Here is a 26,215-nt window from a genome sequence, read left to right as displayed (position 1 = left end):
TCCTGAGGAGGTGAACCTTACGTGTTACACCACACTGGGAGTGTCAGGCAAAAAAGCATGTGTGTGAGACCCGTGTACTGACACTCACTGCCACCAGAACCACCATACGAGTCACTAGAAGTTAGCAGACACGTGGAAATGGAGAGCAAGGGTTACAAGGGTTGTTCAAAACCGCCAGAGACAGATGCACACTCACATACACATGTGCACATCAGCAAAACGGCAGCAAAAGAAGAGACAACCCTGGTGATTGTTTTAACACACCGGAAAGCATTAAGTAAGCGTTCACACAGATTAGGGTTATAAGCTACCTTTTACTGCAGTGACCCCTATTCATTTTCAGAATCAAAGCCTCTTTTAGCGAGCGGCAGACACAACGCAGCCAAATATGACAGTAGATAAAATGGGTTGGGGAGGAAAAAAAAAAAAAACTCATCAAGAGAGAAACTCATTTCTGCCGTTCGCAGGAAATCTGTCACTGATGCTGAATTACAAGTTAAAACTGCCGTGTCAACGGTGAGCAATTTCCCCTCGCCACAGCAAGACTGCGCTCAAAAGAGGAGTTTAGAATAAACCCATTATTAAACACTGATTAATTAAACACCCGCTAATTAAACACCTATTACATTACAGCACAGTGCAAGAGGGAGTTGTGCGTGTAACGGCCTAGAAATAAATGGAGAAAAAGAACGCATTCTGCACAGGTTATTATCTCAGGCATACTTCATCTGTTCCCATGTGAAGCTGGGCTGGAACGTACATGCCGGCTGGGGGTCGAGGCTGCTCTGACCTTAAAGGTGAAGGAGTAGGGAGCTGCTTCGCTGAGTGAAGGAGACAGAAGACACAGGATGTATGTTCATTACACTGTCTCGGGCTGCCAGCTTTTCCCTGACATGGGCAACGTGAACAGGTTTCAAACCACATGCTCGCCGGTCCTGTACTGATGGGAGTGGACCAGTGAGTGCGCCAGATAGGGTAGTGCTTAAAGCAGCCCCCTTTGTACAAGACCTTGAGCAAGGCACCATGAAGTACTCCACTAAAGAAGCTATTTGTCTAAATGGGTGAATCATTGTAAACACTGTAAATATTTTAGCAATGGAAGTCTCCTTGGAGAAAGCATCAGCCCAATGAAAATAGTAAATGTTATGTCGCAAACAGTAACTGCTTTGAGTGCCGGGATGCAGAAAGGTGTCAATACATGAGGCTACAAGTGTTAAAAGCTGCTGTGGATCGACACACAGACAAATGTCCTAAACAGTGCAATGTCAGATATGCTGCCGTCCTCTCACATGTGCTGCAGACCTCTGCAGAATTTTCTTGAACACCAACTCTGTGCATGAATCCATTATCTGAAAAATAATCTGGCCAGTCCGTTTCAAAGTTATGTGCAACTCCAAGGCAGATCATTTCATGAATAGGTGTGGTGGCCGAACCACACTTACTCTAAGAATAACTGGAACATGTGGGTGGATTTGAGGAAGGGGGGACTTACTGTAGACGAGCTTCCATGCTGGCTGCTGCCTCCTGAAACTGCCTGCTTGCTGTTCTGAAGTCACCGAGGCCCTGGAACACAGGGATGGGACAGAGCACTGTAACTGATGTATGCAGGAGTTGGAGGCAGAGGGGCAAACACAGAGGTGTTACACTCCAGTGGACACACAAACGTCCATGGGGGAAACCGGCTCCTGTCGGAGGAAGACGGCATTGCTACACACCAGTTTCCTTCCATCTTCTGCACAAGGGTGCCTGAGGAATTAAATGGAAGCAAGAGGAATTTAAATACTTTGGGAGCCTGGGTGTCACAGTCATTTCTCCCTCACAGGGGGTGTGGCTGCTGGGCACAACAGATCTTAAAGTGTGTGTGACGCTGACCATTTCTGGCTCTGTGATGGCCTTGGCAGTATCTTGGAAGAGCTATTTTACACCTTGAGACACACAGTAAATGTAAAACACAGTAGGAACATAATAGTGCGGAGCCCCTGTGGAGCTGGCACCTGCTAAAGTGTTTCACCTTACAGGATCACATGTTGCTCTTCCACGTTCACGGTATTTTAAACCCCTTTGGATTATTTTTCCCTCAGCAGAAATACATAACATGACTGCCATCTGTAATAAAACTTACTTTTTGCTGTTATACCTTATTAAGCTGAAGTGAGGAAAAACAAGATGAGAGCTGCGGTGCAGAAGGAACAGATGAGGGAAGGTTTAAGTACGAGGGGCTAATTGCACTCGGGGTTTCACGGGGCTTTCCGCAGATTCCCAGGGCCGACACGGCGCTCTCGGAAAAGAGCAGCAGGGACTCAGCAGGGACCAAGTGCCTAAGCGCAGCTCTGAGCGACAGCCCCTCAAACATATTACTGTGCCCAGATGGACAGAGTGAGCTTCTCCTCACAAAGTGGACAGAATTACATTTCTTCTCGATCATACTATGTTTTGGTCCAGATGCAAATCTCTGGTTCAAATGTTATGCGGCCAAAGTCATGGGAGTTTAAAAGCCAAGGCCCTGGTGGAAATGAGACAGTGATATGAGGGGGGTGATCAGCAGTGTAGAGAATGGCGGGGGCGGGGAACACAACTGTGTACGTTGCCATGTCTCCGCTGCCTGTGCCAAGCCTACAATTACCCACACGAGCAGGTATTTCATATGGTTAACACCACTGGCTTTTTTTTAGAAAAAGCGCACGGCATCCATAAAATGTGAGAGACAATATGAGCAACCTGGGCAGCAACTGCGTGGGACAAACTGGGCAGAAGAGTGAAAGCGAAGAAACGCGGGCGGTCTCCCGAAACAGCTGGGAAAACACGTCTCTCGTCTCCTGATCAAACCTGTTAACCAAATGAACCGTGTGGGGGAGGAAGGTCACTTCCAACAAATGTACTCAAACTTTTGACTAGTACTGTATGTGTAACGTCAGGTCTTTTTAAAATACAGCTCATTAATATCAGTAGCGAGACACTACTCAATTGAAGATATTATTTAGTCAACATGTCTGTTCCACTAGGAAGAGCAAATCACACGTCTCACAGCTCCTGGGCTGTACCACAGGACATGGGTTTGATGCACATTCAGTCTGAGTGGAGTTTGCATGTTCCCTCCCACCGTGTTTGTGTGACTTTCCTCCCACAGTCCAAAGTCATGTTTCAGGTTACGCTAAAGTTGCCCACGGTGTATATGTGCGTGTGTTACAGTGCTCTGCAGCACAGATGTGTGAATGAGTGCGAAGTTCACTGCGGTGTATCTAGTGCTCTCAGTCACCTTGGATTAAGGTGCCAGTTAAATACTGGTTAAGAAGCACTATGATCCGCCTTGGAGTAAAGTGTCTGCGAAACGACTAAATATATACATAGAGGACTGTACGCATGGGCAACGTATCTGTACAGCTGTTTTAAAGAGAATGCCACATTTCAATGGAAAACTCGGGGAACTAATGAGTAACTAATGAAAACCCCAATTTCATTGGCCAAGCAGCTGCAGCGCAAGTGAGGAAACACTAATATCCTGCGGAATGTGATTAGTTTAGTGGCTCAATGTGTTTCATCACTGCTGGCTACAGCACTTAGCAGTGATGCTCCATTATAAAGTACTTAGCCTCATCACTGTAAATAGCTCCGTGAGCTGATCAATGACGGGGGGGGGGGGATATGTGGGCAGCAGGGACACAAACACTGAAGGACACAGCATCTTAATAGCCGATGTTACTACGATGGCACACACAGCACCTGCACCACGCTCCCTTAGAGCTGCTCTCCACAGTGTGACACTTTGACTCTCCAGTGGTTCATCATGTTTTATTCCCCCATCCTCCGTGCACCCCATGGGGGATAAGTGACACAAGTGAGGGGGTGAGTGATGGGATCACTGCTTAATACCATCAATTCCCGCATGGCCCAGATAGTCATTTTCATATTTCACACCACCCGATACACCCCCTTCCCCACACACGCAGCCCCATCACGAGTTACTGTCAGAGGGCTGCACACACACCTCCATCTGCATTCACACCAATCTTAAACCTCTCAGCGTCCCCATCCTCAGGCCACGGAAAGAGGACCTGCAACCAAAAGCAGAAATCCAAATTGAGGGCTCCCTACAGAGAGCCTCTAAAAAAGGCTTTTCATATGGTACAGGTAGGTACTAATAGATTACATCAGTTCATTTATTACAGATGAGGCTATTTTATCTTATTTTCCAGGTGAATTATAAATTTTAGGAAGTGCAATGTTTACCGTTTGTGGATTTACGCATACACAAACATACTGTGCAGAACTCAGAAGCAGTTCACCTAAGAGCACAGCTTCCTGGGTGGCTCCTGTTGCCACTAGGATCCCTATAAGAGTGGCGTGGCATTTGGTGCAAACAGGTAGGACAGGTGGACTGTACTTGGTGTGCACTGGGTGTGTAGTGGGAGCGGGTCCCCCCCACCATATCACCTTACTGGACGCTCTTTGGAAAAGGGTGAGACGCAGATCTGGACTCCTGGATTCCATCGAGACCACTGCTGAGCACAGAACCGCAATGATTCTTCACTGTTTCCCAGGTACCTGGCAGACGCTTTTCCCAAAGCCGCTTACATACTTGGCTGTGCCGTCCAGCTTTGGCCTCTTTACACACTGTATATTTAAAGCAAGACCTGGGTATGAAAAGGAGCTCTTCACCGAAGTGCTTGTGATTCTCCACAACAGGTGCCTGGATTAAACGAAAACGCAGACTCACCCTGCTTAGAAAGTGATACAAATACGACCAAGAATTAAACAAACATTTGACAACGGCAATCAAATTGTTTCACCGACGATGAAGCGAAGGCGTGAAAGTAGCCGTCATATTAAGGAAAGCAATAAACCCTGGTCGAGACAGGTCTGCTTGATTGATCAGAGCTGCAAACAAACAATCCCTCCTAATCTCTGGCACGCAGGGGACAGACAATGATTCTGTCATCTTACACATGTATTATCAATGCAAATGTCAGCGCTGAGTTGGGAGCGCGTTAGAGAACAATTTACACAGACATGTAAACAATGATTTTGTTAGTTGGAAGCTGAATAAACAGCCTGCCATGCTGTAAATCGATGTGTGACAGTGCTGGAAATGGTCACAGGGAGAAAAAGAGTGCGCCTGCATGCGTGTGTGTGTATCTCTCACCGCCAGCACCTCAGCAGCATAACCTTGAAAAATGAACGTGGGTCTAAATCGTGGAGCTGTGATCAGTGGGCCTTGCAGTGTTTATAAAAGCTGAACATAACAGGATTCTTCTCATGGATTGTTGATGAACCCTATTAAATTTCAGCAAAATACCACTATAATGCAGCTCCGTGTGTGAAAGAGAGAGAAAGCAAAATGAAAGGAAATCATATTAGCACTGATCAAGTATCGGAGAGAGCAACTGAACTTCCCTTCCTGAATGAATACGGATGAAAAGACCCCTCTGAGGGCTCCACAGAGGAGAGGGGTCGGCTCATCGTAGGTCACCACTGGTGAAGCACAACACGCTTCCTGGGGAAATTTATGCTGGGTACGAGCGGTAAATGGGGATGTTTGTGCTCTGAGACCAACAGCCACTGAACTGTGGGAAAAGGTTCAGTCAGAGAGAGCACGCAACCCCCCCTCCCCAGTGGCCACCTGGGACTGTGAACACGTTGGCACCCTTGTAGTGGCCCCTGCTCCAGATTGCTGCCCTCGTCATTCCAGCTCCCACGTGCATCCATCAAGCCTGTGCAGGAACGACGAGACGCCCACCTGCTCCACACCTGCATCCACCATCGTCCAACTCGTTACAGGGCAAAACATCTACTACGGTAACACTTGGCTTGGTCCCTTGGCTGTCCCCACCCACATTCCACAGCCAGCCTAATGGGAAAGAGTCAGGCAGATCACTAATGGATGTCTGAGCAATCACACACTTTCACATGAGACTAAAAATACCCTGGAAGCTGGCAAAGGGGTGAGTTTGCCCTTTGACCCCCTGCATTCCATGCCACAACCTCCAACTCCTGGCAGCCCTCTTCATGGTGTTCCACTGCAGGCCATGGCGCGCCGGCCCTCTCCTGATCAGCAGCTCGCACCGGACTCCACTACCAACTGAAACGCCAACGCCATCGCACGATAAACGGTAGGAAGCAGTGCGCCTCCAGCTTATTGGCACCTCCTGGGAGCTCAGCACCGACACGCGACGCCACAGCTGAAAATAACACAGAGACGGAACAACAAGAGAGCTGAAACAATCAATGCCCAGGAAGCTGTGAAGTTTCACTTTCTTCCGCCCCAGCCATTTTCACATCAATTCCTACCATTTTCACAATTAATTTATCTTCTTTTGCAGCTATAAACTTAAGCTTAAAAATGCTGTTGCTCACAAAAACAAAAATTAAACTTAATACACAAACAGCCCTGGAAAAAAAGAGCCTTCACTCAACTTTTGCATTCCTATACAAAAAAAATACTAAAGTAGCAAATTGCAATAAGTTCTGTGTTGCACAGTAATTGTAGCCCACCCCACCCCACCGCAGCCCAGCCTGGCCCCTGCAGCTTGAGCTGGGGAGCCCTATTAGACCCCTGGAGTGTTCAACATGTGTATGCACCTGACAAGCCACAAAATTAATAATTTGGGGAGGGGGTGAAATTAAAATGCAGCCTTTTCCCTTAAGCTTTGAAGTAAATGAATTTGAGATGAGTTTGACTCTGGCAGCCCAGAGCAGAGGGGTTGCCACCGCTCTCGTTCGTCCAGCTGGTGGAGAGCAGGCAGACCTTTCCAGAAGGGCCCCGCTGACAGCTCGTCAGCCAAGCCGTCGGGACGGCAAAGGGATTATTATCTCTCGCGTACGCTCAAGTGCTTCAAAGAGCTCTGCAACTGGTGACAAGGAGGGTGAAAAGGGGGAGGAGGCGGGGGGGAAGGGAAGCTTGGTCCTCCTTGAGAAGCGGGAGAGCAAGCAGGAGGTAGGTACGAGGAGGCAGGGAGGGAAAGGGTTTTTTGCAAGATTAATCGCGGCAGGGAATGCCAGGATGAGCCATCTCCTCCAGCATGAGGACTTGTGCCCTTAGTCGCCATTTTAAAGAGAACTTTTTGCTGTTTCACACTGGTTTCCATGATAAAAGAAATGGAATTTAAAGCAGTGTTGGGAAAGGCAACTGCTCATGCCAGACTGTCCACTGCGAAAACGCTCCTAGGGTCTTCGACCTAAAGGTGCCAGAGACATGCCGCCCCTCACACAGCCCTCCAGCTCAATGCAGCCGCGGAACTGGGAGGCCTCTGTGGCGGCAGGTGCGAGCATGGCTAAATACACACGGTGATGGCCCACGCTGCCCGTCTCCTGAGCCCCCGCTTCATCATGCAGCGCCAAAGCCTGACGGCAAACACAGCGGGCGTTGCTTTATTGCCCGTGGCTGATCCCATTGGCAAACAGTGTGCTCCACTAGCGAAGTAAACACAAACACCAAGGCGTGTGCACGAGCGTGGGCCAGCCCCCGGGTCCTTACTGCACGGTGGCTGGTGGAGTCTGGAGCAGAGCCGTTGATCACACGACAATTAGCACCAACCGTCTCCGAATCCCGAGCCAACGGGAGGAGTTTGGGCCATGCCACCATCAGCTTCCTGTCACTTGTCCAAATCCCACTGAGCTGTAGCAGCGAAGCGGAAAAGAACATCGGGACCGGCCATACGGTATTACCTGTTGGGCTCGGCCGAACAGAGCATGCCAAAGTGGGCGTGGCCCATTGAACAGTACGGGCAGAGAGGAATGAGCAGGGATATGAAGGTGAGTAAAAGGTAGGGTGGAGTAAGTGCACAAAGCAGTCCTGAGTAGCACAAGACACTAAACAGCAGGGATGTAGGTGAGTGTCAAGAGTCGTAACAACCAACGATGCATCGCTGAAACAGCCCTATCCAATATAATAATCATAATCAGCCCTTCAGTGACCAGCGCAGCCCTGGGACACACGTGTTTACTGATCTCTAACAAGTGCGTTCACTCGGGAAAGGCACCCGCAGACAAACACGGCTACACGCGTGTAGCCTGCTGAGTCCACGAAGACTCCACACACCAGAATGATATACCGCACATCCCGGACACAAGGGCACCCTGTGGATATACACCACATCTCCAAAGCTGTTTTGTTGTTCATTGCTTTGTTCCCGCATTTTTCCCCCTTCCCGTTTCTCAGAACCTGGAGATTATATTTCCCATGAGAGACACTCTCATACGAGATGTTTGGATTCTTCTTAATATTGTAGGAAACTGCTACTCATGCACCCCGCTGACCAAGTGATCCACCATATTCGGGAAGCTGAAGCATTCTCCATCCATGGTACATCCATGCAGAGAGCCCTTTTTCACTACACTTCACTCTGCCAAATTCACCTTCCAGAGGGTCAGGCTTCTCTTAAGTCCAACCTATTCTTCTTACACAGTCACACTTTATTTCATGCACTTTGTAAACCGATGAATCCATCAATGCATTATCAGTAACAGTGTGTCCAATGAAGGGTCACGGTGGTCCAGAGAATATAGGGTATGAGGCAGGGTACACCCTGGACTGTGCACACACACACACACATTAATGGCAGGTTAGACCATGCACCTCAAAAACGTCTTTGGACTGTGGGAGAAAACCAGAGCACCGTGTACCTGTGAATGTTCTCCAAAATCATTAGCCAGTATTAGTCAACAAAGCGATATCAAATAGGGGGCGTGGTGGCACAGCGGGTTTGGCTGGGTCCCACTCTCTGGTGGGTCTGGGTTCGAGTCCTGCTTCAGATGCCTTGCAACGGACTGGTGTCCCACCCTGGGTGTGTTCCCTCTCCTTCCAGCCTTGCACCCTGTGTTGCCGGTGTTAGCTCGCCGCGACCCCACTCGGGAAAAGCGGTTTCAGATTCTGTGTGTGTGTATGCAATGTAAAATATTTGCTGTGTTAGGGGTTCTGATCACACTTCATGGTGACAGGTATCCAACTGAAAAGAGGTTAAAAAACCAAAAAAAACATGTCCCCCAGGAATTAAATTTGTCACACATGTTCTACAGGGGACAATCTTTGGTTTTGGAAAAAAAAGCTACAGAACACCTTTGCTCCAAAAATAGCTCACCCTTTGCAAAAAGATGAATTCGCTGCATTCCTTGAGCTGGTCTGTGACCCAGGGAAAGAGCTCTTCTACAACGGCTCTGCGGCAGACGTCAGTGCGATGTGCACGGTCTATCAGGGACAATCCATTCATATGTAGAGCCAAGCTACACCCACAGAGATGATCTTTGTGTAGCAGTGATTCAGCGACGCAACTCAGCTGAAGGCGGAACACTCAGTGCTGCTGCACCTTTATCCTATCTTTACTGCTCCTTTTGTTCTCACAGCAAGGGAAAAGGCTTTGGTCAGCCTTGTCTCATGTACCGAGTCGTCCTCATTAGGCGTCACCCAACAGCCAGAGGGTAGGAGCGGGAAGCATTCCCGTGGAGCACACCATGGAAGGGAGGGAGACAGAGGTCTTCCTGGCCTCCAAAAGATCGATTTTCACCTTTTAAACTTCAGGAAGTTCAGGAGGCAGCGCCATTTTTCGGTACACTGTGGTTAATGCCACTTTGAAAGGTGAACCCGTTCACGTTGACCAAGCCGACTTCAGGTGGGGAACTTTGGCCAAGTGAGGGATGATGAGCGAGCGCCTGCAAGCCAACAAGCACCAGAAGCAGTAGGAGCAGTGATGGAACCACTGCGCATTTGCCCAGGGTACACACACCACTATTTTACACTCCAAGCGCCACCAAAGTGCCTGGGGCAGCTGGCAGTGTGCCGGACACCTAAATGCTGCATAGTCCAGAGTCACGGGAAGGGAAACAACTGCTGTACCCACATGCGGGTCAGGATGATAACTCAAATAAATGTCAATAAAGCTGCAGTGAACGCTGTTGTAAGACAGTGTGAAGCGGTGTATTCTAGGGCAGCCGGGCAGGTCCCGCACCTCCTGTGCCCCACTGATGAAGCGCTTGAAGGCAAGGAGAGTTTCTCCAGCTGCAGGATCTCAACAAGGGAGCAGATCTGCTCCACCAACTGTTTAAATTTTCATCACAGGCCCGCCTTGGATCAGCCCAGGTGACTCGCCCATGTTAATGCTGCTCTGAAAAGGGGAAGGGGAGTGGGCTAAAGAAATGGTTGTGTGGCAACCCATCTGTTGCAGTTGAACTCGTTCATCCCGAATGCAGGGCAGCTGTGTGTCACTCGGAGGGGCCGTCGCTTCGCTCCCCTCGAGCGTGTCCACGGCAAGCAAGCCCATTTACGACAACGTATTAAAAATGCTCGCATAGACGTTAAATAACTCGGTAGCTGCGGACAGCTGATAAGGACGTCACTGCGTGGGGGGGGGCACACTCACACGGTTGTCAAGAGAAGGAAATGGAAATGGCGAATTCCGCTTATCAAATGTGAGTTCACGTGCAGGAGAATTCGCGCACCACTAGTTGACGCCGTACTACGGAGTCCACGGCATCTTTTCCACCCTCTGTACTGATGGGGGTCAATCGAGGTTTAAATTTGCTGCACAAAGACACTTGAGTCCTATTATGTGGTCCCTGGAACCTTAATCACCCCGAAACCCTTCAATCTCACTCAAGTGCTCTTTTTGCTGTAGATTAGCGGTTCAAAGTGAACTGATCCAGGGAGGAGAACCCTGCTCACGTCCCCGCTCATCTTGAGCGCCACAAGTTAGCAAGTTCATTTCAAGCATGGTGTGGGTAACATCAGCTAACCGGCACGGTAAGAGCGGAACTGCTCAACGCATTAACCAGTGGAAGGAGTGTGTCCTATATGAGGGCACCTGTACCCTGTGCCATTCGTCTGTCATGAACAACCCGCTCAAATCCATAACCACCATCCTCAACTTAAATGACTCAAGTCATTAAGTAGCTCCCGCTAATTTAATTCATTGGCAGGGTGAGAAAAAGACACATGAGCTCCCTGAGGGAGATGAGAACATACATCCACAACTCAGGCCACATGGGCCAAGTTACAGTTAGAAAGGGTTAGAGCCCTCAGCCACCTCACCCCTTTAATTGGTTTCGCACGTCGACATCGGTATTAATGTCCTGCTCGAAATATCTTGTTAATTGCCTAGAATTGTGGGAGAGTTAATGAGAAAGTAATATTGGAGTCTGAAAAATGTTTTCTGCTACTTCCTGAGGATGGACGTAGGTGAGGATGTCGGCCAACATCCTCACCTACGTCCATCCTCAGGAAGCAGCGGAACGAAGGAAGCGGAGCAAAACCCCAAATAGGGAACCTCAGGGAATGAAACAAGCAGCAAGACTGTGGAAGCGACTGTGCTGTTCTCTGGCAGGCAGGAAAAATAGCGTGACAGAATGATGGTACATTTTTCTGTGACGATTTTACTAACCGGCGGCTTCGGACTGCAGGAGAGGTGGGGGTGGGGGGGCATTAAATTGCTTGGCCAGTGTCGGAGCTCACAAGAGAGGCTCTTCTCTTTCCGCCTGAACGCAACACAGAGCCCGCTCTCAAAGGGCACAGGAATTAATAGACTGAGTCCAAACGGGCCAAGCTTCAGGACACCATTCCTCCTCCGCCAACGCTTCTGCTTTTAAAGGGGTAAATTAAAGGTCCACAGAGTTGGCGCTTTGTGGACAGTTATTTACCATTCCGCACTGTGACTTTTATGTGGCGAAAATGTCAGGGGCACCCAGGGAAAATGAAGGGACCCCAAAGCCAAAAGTTCCTTGGAGGCAGGAAAACAAGAGCTTCCTGCAGAATCGCCATGTTCGGTAAATGTGTGTGCGTGTGTGTGTCTGTGTGTAAAGCGACGCTCGCTGCACAGATAACTCAATGTGGCCAAGTCTGGGCACACAGGACATCACGGTAGCGCCGCGTTACCATGCGACGCAAAAATCTGGGCTGCATGATGCTGGATCGCGAGTATTTCACTGACATCGTCACGGTTCACGAATCCACAAGAAGTCAGACGTCAACAGTCCAGCAACCGCCACTGCGTGCCATTTGCCGCATTACACCCTCACGGCCATGTGCATGCAAAAATCACACCTCGAACACGTTCTCGGCCGACTGGCTGCTTCACATGGGGCCTCATGCAGGACAAGCCCGAGCGCAGGTAACACGATGGGCAAAACACCTGTGAAATTGTATTAGTCAGTCACGCATCCCCTGGTGCGAAAACACAATTCTTTTTACACTAGTGACTTTGGGGCCATAAAAACAATCAAGCCTGTTAGTAAGATGCTATCGGCCTTGAAATTTTACATGGTGACCTGTGATTTGTACTGTATCGCATGGTGTTGCCATGGCAACATTCATAAGCGAGGAGAGAATTAAAAGGGATGGCAGGAGGCTGTGAAGCCCCCGCATTCCAATGTGAAGATTTACTTTTTCAGGAGGTTGAAATTTACATTTCATAAAGCCGTGAAAAAAAATACCCTAATCCTCCAATTAAATTTTATAATTTAATAAACACAGGGAAAAAAAAAATCCGATTATTGACCACCAACTAGCGTGATTAAAATGAAGCAAATTAAAAAGGAATCAGCGATAAACAAGTGACAAGCGCATATTTATATGTTCTAGTTCTACAGGCTAGCCTGACATAATTATACGCTTCATTAAATTAACATTCCTTTTCTTTCTTTAAATATCCTGGCATTGCCAAAGCACTGTTGGAATGTAGCCGCATACGTTTTGTTGCAGTTGCGAAAGGAGACGCGACAATCGGATTGGCCGTTTGAAACACACAGACACACAGGTGTTAAGTGCTATAATTACCATCAGAGGCACCAAAAGAGCCACACGCTGTTAAACTGCTCAAGAACTAGACCTGATAGCTGAGACTTGAGGCTCTGGGGTTGAATCGTCCCGTGCAGTTCACCATAAAGGAGTGTAAGACAGATGGTAGTGTACTGGTTAGAGCCAGAGGTCGCAGGTTCAGATCTCATCTCAGGTTCTCGGTGATCAAGGCACTTGCTCTAAATTGCGCCAGTAAAATTACCCAGCTGTATAAACGGGTAAATAACTGTAAGTACCTTAACGTCGTAAGTGGCTTTGGAAAAATATGTCAGATAAATTAACAAAAGTAAGACAGTAGAGTGACCGGCCACTCAGGACTAAGGCAGACAGGTAAGGACAGGTATTTCCGCTGCCCTCAGTGACATGTGTGCTCCGAGACCCCGAGACCATCCCTCTCATCCTTACCTTCTTCTCCAGTTGGGCCAGCTGCGCCTTGTAGAAAGCATCAAGAACATTCAGGTCTCTCTCCTTCTTTTCCAGCTGCTTGGCCTGTGGACGGAGACACTGGTCAGGACCAAAGAGTGGCAGAAAGGCCCGGGGGTCCTGCTGCTGCCCCAAGGAAAAAGATGACACAAACATGATAAAACCATCTACAGATCAAGCGCAGCAGGCTGAAGGCTGTAGGTCGGGTTCAAGTTTGGTTGCTTAACACTTAGGTAGTTGGGTAGGTGCTGCTGGGGTCAAATGTGCTCAGCCCTCCACCGTGGTGACAGCTGACTCACACCGTGAACAGGAGGCAGAAATGGCAGAGGCGTGAATGCGAGGAGCACACACACTGTGCGCTCTGCCTCCTGGCAGTCAGAGAATAGCATCATGGCAATATGGGGGGGGATACAGAGCAGCGCTGTGAAATTCAGCCCCTTCTCCCAGATCAGAGAAGATTAAAAACGTAACAGGGTTAAAAACATTACATCACTTCTGAAACACTGCACACAAATGTCACAGGATGTCTGGGTGGCATGGCGGCACAGCAGGTGGCGTCGGAGCTTCACATCAGCTGGGTTTCGTGACTGGATGTAGGTTTGATACCCGCTCAGTGGGGAGTTTGCATGTTCTCCCATTTTTGGGTTGGTTTCCTCCAAGTGCTCTGGTTTCCTCCCACGGTCCAAAGACATGGATCTAGCACTATAAGTGTCGCCTTAGAAAAAAGTGTCAGCTAAATACTAATCGTTAATAATCATTTACATCTCTTGAATGAGTAGATGGACATCAGTACTGCGAGAGAAAGGGTGTGAAGCAGGAACCGTGAACAGTTGGCATGTGACGGGAGGGGAGCTACAAAGAGGCACTTCGTCCTGCAGCGCCGTCATGCTGCAAGGAGCGGCTCTGGAGGGATACAGTCAGGACCCTGTCGGAGAACAACGGACCACACTATGGGATCAAAGGACTTTGTGCTTTGGCAAGGAGCAGCCGTAAGCCCCTCAGGAGGAGGATGTGCAGCAGCTCAACGCCAAAGAACGAAGCGATCATCTCGATTAGCAGCGTCGGGCCTGTAGCAAGAGACGCCGGTGTCCTGCTGGACCTGAACTAGGATTGAAAATAGCATGGATATGAAGGAGAAGCGAAAAAATAACATCATCATGGAAATGGAGGATTAAACATGGGAAGCAAATGAAGGCTTGTTGATTCACTGCATCTCGTCCTGTAGTACCCTTGAGCAGGGTACTTACCCCAGACAGATACCACAAGAATAGCCTGTGGTATAGATGGGTTAAAAAAGCAGCAAATTAATAATAATTAAGAACAAAAGCAGTGGGCGCAGGCGTCCTCACGATGCGCTGAACACACGAGAGCTCGGTGCTGCTGTGATGGGTCACGGCGGAGAGACCAGCGGTCGCTAGGCAATGAGGTGGCGGCAGCGAGCTCTAAATTAGAGTCGCCCCCCGCCCCCCAACGTAACACGAAAGAGAGTCGCCTCCGTCGGCACCCACATGATGTGCAATTTTCTAGCTGAATACCTTACAAACGTGGCGATGTACACGCGTGCCGACGAGCCGTTTCAGCGCACAATGAAAACATGACGTGTGGATTAAAAGAAAGGAAGTAAGATTAACGGCAAACGGGCACTTCTTACGGGGCAACAGTGTAACGGCTGCATAGGCTGGGGAAGGGGGGGCTTTCTATTAAAAATTGATTAATTGACTTTGGCTCCTAACGCAGTCAGTAAAGCAGCACTGATCCTGCAATGATAAAACAGGGAGGTCTGAATAAGAGCTGTTATTCTTCATCATTGGAGCGATCGGGCACCGCGCTCATGCGCTGGAGACGGAGGGCGGGGGAGCACTTTGGGATGGAGGCTTTCCCAGTGAGACATATGTGAGCATCGGGGTTAAGGGCCTGACAGCAGCATGGAAGGATTGTGTAGCAGCAGAAAGTGGACTAGGCCCCGACACACAGCTCATGGGGGGGTTCCGGAGTCCAGGGATCCCCAGTGCTATCCACCTCGGAGAGAAGCCGCTGCGACTGCCATCCTTCGGGCTGTGTGTCCATGGGGCTGACAAACACGCACAGCAAGAATTGCCTTCGCTTTGAACCCGAGTGCCTATCCTATTAAAGCAATGCATTTTGGGATCTCCATCCTCTATCGAGCATCTTAAGTGTGATCAGGTGGAGCTCCCACTTTTCCTCCCATGGAGCTGCTAGTTTTGACACAGACGACCCCCCCCCGTCCCCCATCGGTCCCGCACCCACAAGCTCCTATGTGAAAACCTCTTGCATAACATTCCCTGTAGCAGGTGCTGCCATTCTGGAAGTTCAGCTGGGCGAGCAGGCACAGAGCCGCTGCTACACCAGGCACTGGGTGCTTAACCTCAGTGTCCGCACTCACCGCCGGGTGCGATGCCATTTACGTTCATTTCTTGTCCGCGGCCCTCACCATGTCCCTCTCTCTACGCTCGACTGCTGGATGACAGGCTCTCCTTCCCGCTACCGCTTTTCAGGAACCCAACACAGGCAAAGAAAATCCTCCCGTTAGGCTGAGATGCCAGCCGAGAGGTTCAGAGAGACTTCCGTGTGATTCTGCTCAAGCCTGCACACCATGGTAAACTAAGTAAAACAACGGTTCCTCTTAACCTTTACTGACTGGTACACGGCAAACCTGTCTCATCAAAACCAGTCCAACCCACCTGACAGCAGGGGACATTATTCGCAGTGCACACACACCAAAAGGACAGCGTCTCAGCACCACCTCCGACCCGCACCTTAAAGAGCCCCTCGGCACAAAAGTGCTGCCATCAGCAGGCTTCCCACAGCAACACACAGATACACACACTGGATATGTTCATTTCTTAAACAAAGGCTTTCTGATGGGTGTGTGTATCTCCTGCCAGCACTCCCCCCATGGAGCTGCGTGTGGCCGATAATACCCAGCCGAGCGTGAATTATACTGATAAGTCATGAAAACCGGGGTCTCTGTTGCCAGTTTCCCCCCCCCCAAAAAAAAAAAAAAAAAAACAGCCAGCACCCAATCTGTTCACCACCAATTCAGCAACCAGCTTCAATGGAGGGGTAAGGCAGCGACTCACGGGAAGCCGTGTTAAGGAAACAGACCGAGTCCGAGCGAATCCAGGGGACGAGCCAAGACGGGGCTGTGTACAGGCTCCCTCCCGAGAGGAAATGAGCGTTATGCAAATTCCACATTTGCAAAAGAATAATGGAGGGGTGCTGGGGTCATCCTGCGCTTCGAGATCGAGGCGACGACATGGGGAGAGCAGTGCAGATCGGCGTGGGGGGCACGGTTGATAGCTTAATAGAGTCACTTAATATCAAGATAATGGCCCTAATCAGAGCAACGGGAGACGTCAATCAAAATCAATCCTCCCAAGACGGCAGAAGAACAACACAGAGGACCGAGGGGGGAGAAGGAGAAGGCAACACCGGGTGCACACTGACAGTGTGAAAACTGCCACAAAAGGACTTTCAGAAGAGCCCAAGTGACACTTGCGCAGAGATTAAGGGATATCGGATGGCTTTACCCCAGCGAGCCACTTAAGAAGCCGTGGAGGCGAGGGAAGAACCTTGACGTTACGAACGCCGAGCAAAACGAGTAGAGCTGGATTTACTGTATTCTTTCATATGTATAGGATGAAATCTGAAAGACAAGACATTGAATCTTGAGCCAAGCGAGTGTATGAATGGCGGGCTCCCATGTGTGTGCATGTCCTCCATCTGCGCCATGTCATCCGCTCCCACAACGCTGCTCCGTGGCGGCGGCATCAACTAAAGCCACCGTCTCTAATCTCGCACTGGTTTATTCTTATGCATGCGTACACTTCAAACACACTCCCACACGTGAACACACACGCTCGCCTCCAACTCTTCGTCTCCTACCTGCCCTTGCGCTGCTTCTTGGTGCCGGAACCCGGCGCCGCATTCGTCATGCTCTCTGTTTATTTACCCACTGTATTTATTTAGCACATAGCTGCGGGCACTGCGATAAATTAGCAGCTAATAATCAGACGGATCACCCTGAGTGAGCGCAAGCCGTCTGGCGAAGAGCGATGGGGCCACTGCCTGCTTTCCAGTGCGGAGAGCCAACAATCACAGTAACACACACTTCCATTTTTTACCGAGGCAAATCAAGAGGCCGCAGCGGAAAGATGACAATGTTCACAAGGCCTGATAAAATGATGGCAAACATTTAAGTGAATTACAGTACATCACTGCTGGTGTAAAAGGAGGTAACACACCGTGACACAAAGACACACACAGATAGTGACAAGTACCTAGAGACACACACGCAGTCGCACAAATGAACACAAAATATGAGCACAAAAACACCCACGTACTGATGAGTGCATAGACACACACACACACACACACACACACACACACACACACACACACACACACACACACAGGGCATTGAAATCCCAGACAGACCAAACACACTGCTGGATTTTTCCTTCATTCAAGTCAAATATATCTTTGTAGGAACCTGACACAGTTGTCAAGAGCAGGACCCTGGAGGAACACAAAATAAAGCTTAAAAAAAAAAAAAAAGGCCTTTTAGACAGGCAGGGAAGTCTCTCACACACACACACACACACACACACACACACACAGACTGGAATCATAGGCTCAGTCCAACAGTGACTCTCTGATAGGAGGCGAGATTTATCCTTTGACAAGATTTATATGCAGCAGTACTAGTGCTAGCAGGACACAAACAATGGCAGATTTTAAGAATGGCTTAAGTGGGAATAAGAGGAAGTGAAGGCATGAATTCACCAATCAAAGCAGCGCTGGAGGGCACAAAGCTGTTGCTCTCCATCATGCTCCTCAAGTAACCCAAGATACCACAGGAAGGTACCCGTTGAGGGTAAAAATCGATCCCTACCCACAGCATGGAACCGCGTTCCAGTTTTCAAATAAACGCAGACCCTCGCTTGTTGGTGGAGTGGGGGGGATTTAAAAAAAAAAAAAAAAAAAAAAAACTCTAATCCTGCTTTCATCCACACATACGTACACCTTTGTAGAGGGGGATCACGAGTGCACGGGGCTCCGAGGGCACCAGGATAACATCTCCCTCACCTGTGGTCGACTCGTGGGCAATTACTGTGCGCTCCAGCCGCTGTCGGCACCGAGAGCGCAGCTTAACAGCTTTACATGCAAAAAGATGTCGAGACGGCGATTACAATTACTGATAAGGTGCAGTTATCTGTGCTGCTATTCATTCCACAAGGCGGATTACGCTTGCCGGCCTCCTCCAAAATTGGAAAGGAAGGGAGAGATCCTGGAGGGTGTCGCTCAAGGCCCAAAGATGGCGGGGGTCAGTCCATGACTGCAAACTGTAACTATGGTAACTGCATGGTAAACACCTACATCCCAGGGCGGTGTTCTCGGTCACAGTCCCGCTGAAGCCCTGTGTATGCCAGTTTCTGTTTGCTTCAAATTACATTCGTCTGAAAAGAACAGACAATTTCATGACCCCACCCCCAAAGGAATACTAATAATTACAATTTTTGAGAAGCGACTAATAAAATGCAGGGGGAGCAATTTCTGTTACAACAGTGTTATTCTTAAGGTTTGCTGAATTACAGTGCTTTAAGAGGTATTTACTAAGTTTGGCATTAATTTATTCAGCTTTGAGTTTCTGACAGTCAAACAAAAGGGAACAGTCCACTGGCACGAACGTGCTCATAACAGTTTTCTCAGCCATACTGGCTTTTCCTCAACCCGTGTCACAATTAGTCCTGAACGAACACATTCAGTTGAACACAACCCCAATCGCAGAGAGGAACAAATGAACAACTTGGTCAGGACAGTTACCTGCTGCGCTCAAACGCGAACCGGAACGCGGAGGGCGTCGCCAGGTTCCCCCCAAGGCAGTACCTCTTGATGTTCATCCACCGCTGCGGCCTTTGCTCTATATCACACGTGGTTGGAAACACACCATTCTGTGTATAAAAGCCATTTTAGACTCTCAAATGCATCCTGGGAACCCCATGAGCTTCTAATGAGGCCTGACGTGGGTAGAAGCCAAGTGTGAAGGCCTTGCCGGAAAAACTGCAAGCAACAAAAAACAGCCAGTTCTGCCTCCTCCCTATTATCTGAGGAGACCGTTTCCGGGCTCTCCGTAAAAAGAGCCCCGCATTCCCACAAGGGTCCCTGCATTCGAGAACAATCTGCAAGCAACCCCTTCAGTGCAGACACATGTGCAGGTGGGACATCGCTTGTTCTCACTGATCCCACCGCTGGCACCACTAAGGTGGGCCACTAACAGGGCGCTACGCTCACGCTTGTATGACAGCGAACCCAAGGCACAGCGACGGGACATCCATGTTCTTTCATCCTTACAGTTCCTGGGTTGCATTGGCCTCAGTGTGTATGGGCATGTGAACGAGTGTGTGTCTTACACTGCTCTGCTTGACGGATGTGTAGCTGTAGGTTACTGCACTGTATCTAACACTAAGTCACCTTGGATAAAGGTGTCAGCTAAATACTCGGTTGCTTTGGAGAAAAGCATCCATTAAACAAATAAATGTCACCGTAATACAATAACTTGACTTTACAAGAGGTTTCACCCCTACTTCAGATCACTAAGCGCTTTTTAGAATTTACAAGGAGCGAACCTGGATTGCGCCAGTCTCTCGACACACTGGAGCCACCACGTGCCCTTCCTTTCAGGTACAGCTTGGCTCATGCCGTGTTAAGGTCTCAACCTCAAACAGCACTTGACTGCTAGTTTTACTTGTTATGATCTCAGCGATCGCATCCCTGTCTGGAACGTCCACACGTCAACTTGTCCACTGAGCGTCAGTTCGTTTGCATCGATTCCATTCATTTTTCCTTCTTTCCTCTTCTGTGTTGTGTTTTTGCATCAAAAGTCAAATACATACAGTAGATACTGTAAGTATCGAGTGTCACGTCAGCGTACACGTTTTGTTTGCAAATGTTTAAGTGCACAGTACACAGTAGCTAATAAAAAGCTGAAAGAGTGCAGGTAGACAAACAGTATTACAGAATAAATAATGAAGGTAAACTTCACCGTTATGAAGTGTTACGATGACTCATTTTTAACTGTTGAGGTAATGTGTTTGTGTTTAATGGGATCTGCTAACATTTTGGCAGAAATAGGTGTCAGTTTTGGGGCTAAGGAATGTATAAAAATTGTATAATTGAGAACTAATGTCATCGGCTTTGATTTACAAGAAGTTGCCTAACAAAACGTTTTCCGCAGCACACAACCTACACAAGGTAGTTGGAAGAAGGTGAGCTCATCTCTCTCATGTGGAGCATGTGGCCTGGCGCCACTGAAAGAAAAGCGCACAAGGTAAACGCACACCACAATAGGTCTGTCCTCAACAGGCCGTGAAACAGCCCATCCGCACTCTGGATCGGAAAGGAAGAGAAACTGTGCGGCAGCACACGGGACATGAGGCAGTGCGATTGTGGATTATTTAAAATATCCTCAGAAATCCTTAACAGGGCACTAACAGCCATTTCTACCAGCAGCCGGGGGGAGGGGGGTGGCGGAATCTGAAATGTGAACCAGAGAGCAGGGCAGCCCATAGCCCCACTGCACCGCAGCTATTTATACAACAGCCACACTGAATATCTAATGGTGCGAGCATAAAAACAATTAAAAACTGTAAATCTTTCCAAAGCAACAAAATGGGAACACGCTGGGTGGTTGTTTTCTCCACACGGATGGATTATAAATATATGCCAAAGACCCAAGAAGGGAAAGTCAGTTCTTGTCCTGCCACCTAGTGTGAGAAAGGGGAAGTGCGGGAACGGCTCACAGCTCTGCACATGCTGCTTGAGGAGTATCGCACTCAACCTTCGAGCAACAAGGCAATTTTCTGTGCCCTTGCTTTAATACAATGGCCAGCAGGTGGTGCAGTGGTTAGATGTGCCACCTTTGGACTCAAGGGACCCAAGTTTGAATAACCTGCTGTTGTAGAACCCTTCAGCAAGGTACTCAGCCTGAATTGATACAGTAAAAATGAGCATGTTGTACAATTGAGTAAATCACTGTAAGTAGCTTAACATTGTCATTCAGTCTGGAGAAAGGTATCAGCTAAACATGAACGCATATGGCCTACAGCTCCCACACACACTGCTCACTCCGCTCCCCTGGGTGTATGTGCAGCAGGCTGGATTACATTTATATCACATTACACACATGCAGCTGAACCCCACTGCTACCCACCCATCAGAACATACAATTACTGGTAATGTGCAATGAATAAGAAGCATATTATGCGTTATTAAGAGCCACACAGGGAATGTGGGTGAGTTCTAATAAAAATGGGGGGGGAGGGGGGGGGGTGCGCTGTGAACTACCTATGGTGCCGCTGGAAGAGCTTTGGTGGCATCGTGGAAAGAACGATACCCAGGATGTCAGTATGTGTCAGGGAGAGCAGCTGAGGATGGGGAAGAGCCTCCAGCTCTAATTGTACAAAGACCTGAATGTGCACATGCGTGTGCGCGCGCGTGTGGGAGTTCACACACCTCCTGAGGAGGCGCTCCACATTGAAAGGTATGAGCACTACAGCAACACCATACACAGCCCACACACTGGTATGTACTGTATATATACACACACACACACACACACACACACACACACACACACACACACAGGAGTACAGGGGCTGGACTCCCCTAAATAGAGCTCTCCACCACACACAATACACACAATCAAATGTAAAAAAAAAAAGTTAAATAGATGGCATGTGCAACACAAGAACATACATAGATGAATCAGTACAGCAGGTGGCGTAGTGGTTACAGCTCCTGCCTTGCAGTCAAATTGTGCGATCCAGCTACTTACCCTGGATCGATACAGTAAAAATTTCCCAGGATGGCTGCTGTTATTAGTGTCCCCCCACCGCAGTGATAGCAAGCAGCGGGCAGACTCCGCAGGGGTTAAACTCCAATTACCTCCCAAGAATGGGGCACTGGCCGACCAGGAGCCTCCCGCCTGCCTCCTGCTGCCTCATTCCCCACACGCGCCTCTGCGCCGGATCCCTATTAATGTCCGGTGTGTGTCAGAGCAGAGATAAGGGGCCCGCCAACACGTCTCAGCAGTGAGCAGCAGAAAGGGCTAGTGTGTAAAACACAAGCCCCTATCTCCATCCCTGGGTACAATTTACCTTTCGTACCACGCCGAGAGCAGAGGGTGACCTGGGGAGTGCTTCTACAGAACATTCCATGAAGGAGGGGTGGGGAGATCCACACGGCAAACCGCACACACACAGGGGCGGTTTTGTGGTGCTTCTCAGATCGGCATGGTCAGTTTCACAGACATATCCCATCAGACTGCGCTTAGCTGACCTGGAGAACCTCATCCTTTAAAGGAATTAGTGCATGCTAAGGGAAGGGAAGAGGCGGCGGAGGAAGTGCTGAACGCACTGAGAACACCTCACTACTGGGACGTAAAGGTAAAAAACGTGTAAACTAAAATAAAATAACACAATCAAGGTAACTTTAATAAAATAACAGCCACCTTACACACTTTACACTGTTTTCTACTATTCAGTTAACACCGACAGCTCTGTCATCACCTCTCACCGGACTCTTCGATCCTGTGTCGAACCTTGAGCTCAGTCCCCATTGCTCAAGCAGGAATCAGCAACTTGCCCAATGGTCATGAACACAGTGCCAGGAGCACGGTCAACAGTTAACTGAGGTAAAAGTGTTGGTGCTCCTGAACACTGAAACCAATGCCCATTTATGATGAAATATCACCAAATCCCACGAAAACTTATCAATTTATTAGTTACCATAAGAGTACATAACAGTGCAGTATCTCCATTACTTCATTAAACTGTATGTGTCTGCACTCGTTCAGCTCTTTCTTAGCCATCATGTATCGTACACTGAACACTCACAATCATTACATTCTTCTGTATAATAATACTCAGAAGGTTTGTGTATTAATTTAACCTGTAGCGCGTTACAGAAAAACAACAGTAGAGAGAAAAGACATCAATGAAAACACACACACACACACACACATTTTCAGAACCGCTTGTCCCATACAGGGTCGCGGGGAACCGGAGCCTACCCGGCAACACGGGGCGCAAGGCCAGAGGGGGAGGGGACACACCCAGGACGGGATGCCAGTCCGTCGCAAGGCACCCCAAACGGGACTCGAACCCCAGACCCACCGGGGAGCAGGACTGTGGTCCAACCCACTGCGCCACCGCACCCCCTGCCTCAATGAAAACAATGAAAATTAATTCACACTGACAGCATCTCACAGCACCTAGGCTGTGGGATTGAATATGGGTTTGATCCTTGCTCAGTCTGCATATTCTCCCCGTGTTCCAGTGGGGTGGGGCCCTCTGGGTGCTCTGGTTTCCTCCCACACTGCATAGACGAATTCTGGATTAACTGGCAACTAAACTGCCTGCAATGTTACACTGCCCTGCTGTAGACGCGAGTGAATGACTGCAGGTAGTTTACTGCGGTGTACATGACACTAAGTCACCTTGGATAACGTTTTCAGCAAAACACTAGTTAATAATCATTGCATGTTACTTTGGGGGGAAAAAAAACTGTTGCTAAAAGAATTAATACATGTAATTCGCTCAGCTTTTAGGAGGTGCGCAAACTCCAAATTCGATCCTCGTAAATGTGATCAAACGCCTTGCAAATCGAAGTTGACGTATGAACTGAAACCCCTCATGAAGTCTCTCTTAAACATTGGATGGTGAATCTCTGGGTTTCGCTACGCATGAAGACAGCGTGTGTACTCGGTGTAGCGGGAACACACCACGGGTGCAAAACTTTTGCAGAGGATAGGATGCACGCAGTCCAGTGCGATTCAGGCAGGGCAGAGCGTGGACCTAACGGATCAGCGGAACGAGCGAATCCCGTCGCGTTCTTCTCCGGCTCGACCCACGGGCTCCGCTCTATTTACACGACGAGGCTTTCGCAGTTCTGGCTCCCTTTGTTCCTCAACAATAAGGCGGGATGCTTTCGGCACATCTCTGCAGTGACAGCTGCCCACGTCGGAGACACCTGAGGTGGCAAAACCATGGCCGCTCGCCTACACTACCTTTCAAAAGCGCTTATTAGCACTGTCGTGCCACGATAAACCCTAATTATCACATCATGCAATTGTAAGGTTTCACGCCCTGAGCCCATGAGTGCAGCGAAATATTCCAGCCTGATGTCGCCCAGCTGCAAGCGATGGCAGCGAAAGTGCACCAGGTCTTCTGTTTCTTCGAAACTCCTAGTGCCAGCGAGACCCCAACCCCTGATCGCTGAGCTGGGCATCATACAGGGTTACCACTGAACCAGAAGAGGCTCCTCCCACCCAGCAATTATGGCTTCGGGCTCTGTCTCTACGCTTTCACAGCAGACACACCTCTCATGGAGCCACTGTCTCTCCTGCCATGTCCACTGTGGTCAAGGGGACAGCTCCCCCAACCTCCCATAATGCTAGAAACCCAGAATCAGCCCGAGAGCCCAGAACTGCAGTATTCCCACAGAGGTTAGGATGTAAACCCTTGACTCTTTCCCTGCCACACAGAAAGAACCCTCGTGTCCCTCACAAGATCGCCAGCAAAGCTCTGTACCCTGGTACCGTCCCACAAGCGCCACTGGGCTGCTGTGAGGAAGAGCTTCTCCTCAACATTTGAGACAGACAGTCAAGCTCTTCTGTGTGCCAAGAAGTTGGTGTTTCTGATGGAAACAGCTGCAAAGGGTCATACCTGCAGCAGGCAGTGTGCTGATCAGAGCATCACCCTGCAACCAAAGGAGTCGGGTTCAAATTCCACTTTCCTTCTGTAACATAGTTGAGCAAGTATCTCACCCTTAAGTGGTACAGTAGCACTATGTTTCTCCGGAGAACAAAGAGTCAGCTTAATGAATAAATTATAATAACAACAACAACAACAACAATAATGAGCAAACATGTCTATTTTGAATAAAGTCAATTTAATTAGGTCAGAAGTCCCAAAAACAGTTTTATTTATATACAGGAAAAAAAAAAAAAACACTGACAAAAAGCAAAGACCTGAGTCATTACTGCTTCATCTCTAGGAATTTATGCACCTGTGGCCTGTGATGTATCAGTTATGATTTGAGGCACTGAAAAACCGCACAGCAAAGTGAAAAATCTGCACAATAAACGGAAATGTTCCTGTGCAACGAGACTCATAGTACAAGACAGTAAACAAGCTATGACAAAATCCCAAGAAAGGAATGTGTGTTTGTGACTCACCAGCCGCTGGGCTCTTTCTGCCTCCCCACGGCTTTGAATCCTCTCCCGCAGCAGCGCCATGCTGAGCTCCTCGCGAGCAGCCTCCCTCTCCCGTCTTGCCACATTGGCCAGCTCCTCCCGTGCGATGGCCTGCTCCCGCTCGAACCTGAGGCACGCAGACAGAAGCACTTTCAGATTACGCAGTCACAGTGCCAGCACCACAGCAAGGGGCTTAGCTGCAAAAACAAACTGAGTTCTACACACAAAGTGTGTCCTCCACCATGTGGGATCTTTGCCTTAATATTTACACACTGGGATATAGTGACATTTTCACACTGCAATCCCAACTATGGCCGCAAGGTGGCAGGAAAAATGCTAAGAACTTTTAATCACTGATGCAAAGATTACATTTACATTTATTCATTTAGCAGACACAACTTTAGTGATACACAACTAGAAGAAAGGTGCATTTCTGCAGCAGACAGAGAGATATAGGTGCAGATGCAACGTACAGTCATCAGAAAATATCCGAGTCTGAAAGTCAGAGATTAATGTGGTTAGAGGGCCACGCATGTTTAAAAAAAAATTCATAGTTAGCAACTAAGTAGTTTTTTTTCCATTGTACCTCATTTAGGTATGGTGTGTTGAAATTTGCGTGTACAACTGTATTATGTGATTCAGCAGAATTTATTTGACAGGTACTGTAATAAAAAGAAGACAACTATATATGTATATTTACATTTATTCACTTAGCAGACGCTTTTGTCCAAAAGAAC

At 48.7% G+C, this 26,215-nt stretch overlaps 1 protein-coding gene across 2 annotated transcripts in view; it reads right to left on the bottom strand.

Moving 5' to 3' along the window:
* The window catches only part of LOC108939091 (MICOS complex subunit mic25a-like), a 63,166-nt gene that overhangs the window by 33,546 nt on the left and 3,405 nt on the right, over positions 1-26,215 (bottom strand). For both annotated transcript variants that reach the window (XM_018760215.2, XM_018760216.2), the window contains exons 4-6: positions 25,461-25,605; positions 13,184-13,267; positions 1,493-1,563 (exon numbers count right to left, since the gene is read on the bottom strand). In XM_018760215.2, coding sequence (XP_018615731.1) covers positions 1,493-1,563; positions 13,184-13,267; positions 25,461-25,605 — 300 coding nt within the window. The remainder of the gene's footprint in view (positions 1-1,492; positions 1,564-13,183; positions 13,268-25,460; positions 25,606-26,215) is intronic.

The sequence above is a fragment of the Scleropages formosus genome, chromosome 19, assembly GCF_900964775.1.
Source record: "Scleropages formosus chromosome 19, fSclFor1.1, whole genome shotgun sequence".
Lineage (NCBI taxonomy): Eukaryota > Metazoa > Chordata > Actinopteri > Osteoglossiformes > Osteoglossidae > Scleropages > Scleropages formosus.
Note: the sequence above shows the minus strand (reverse complement) of the source record. Positions and strands in the feature narration are given on the sequence as shown.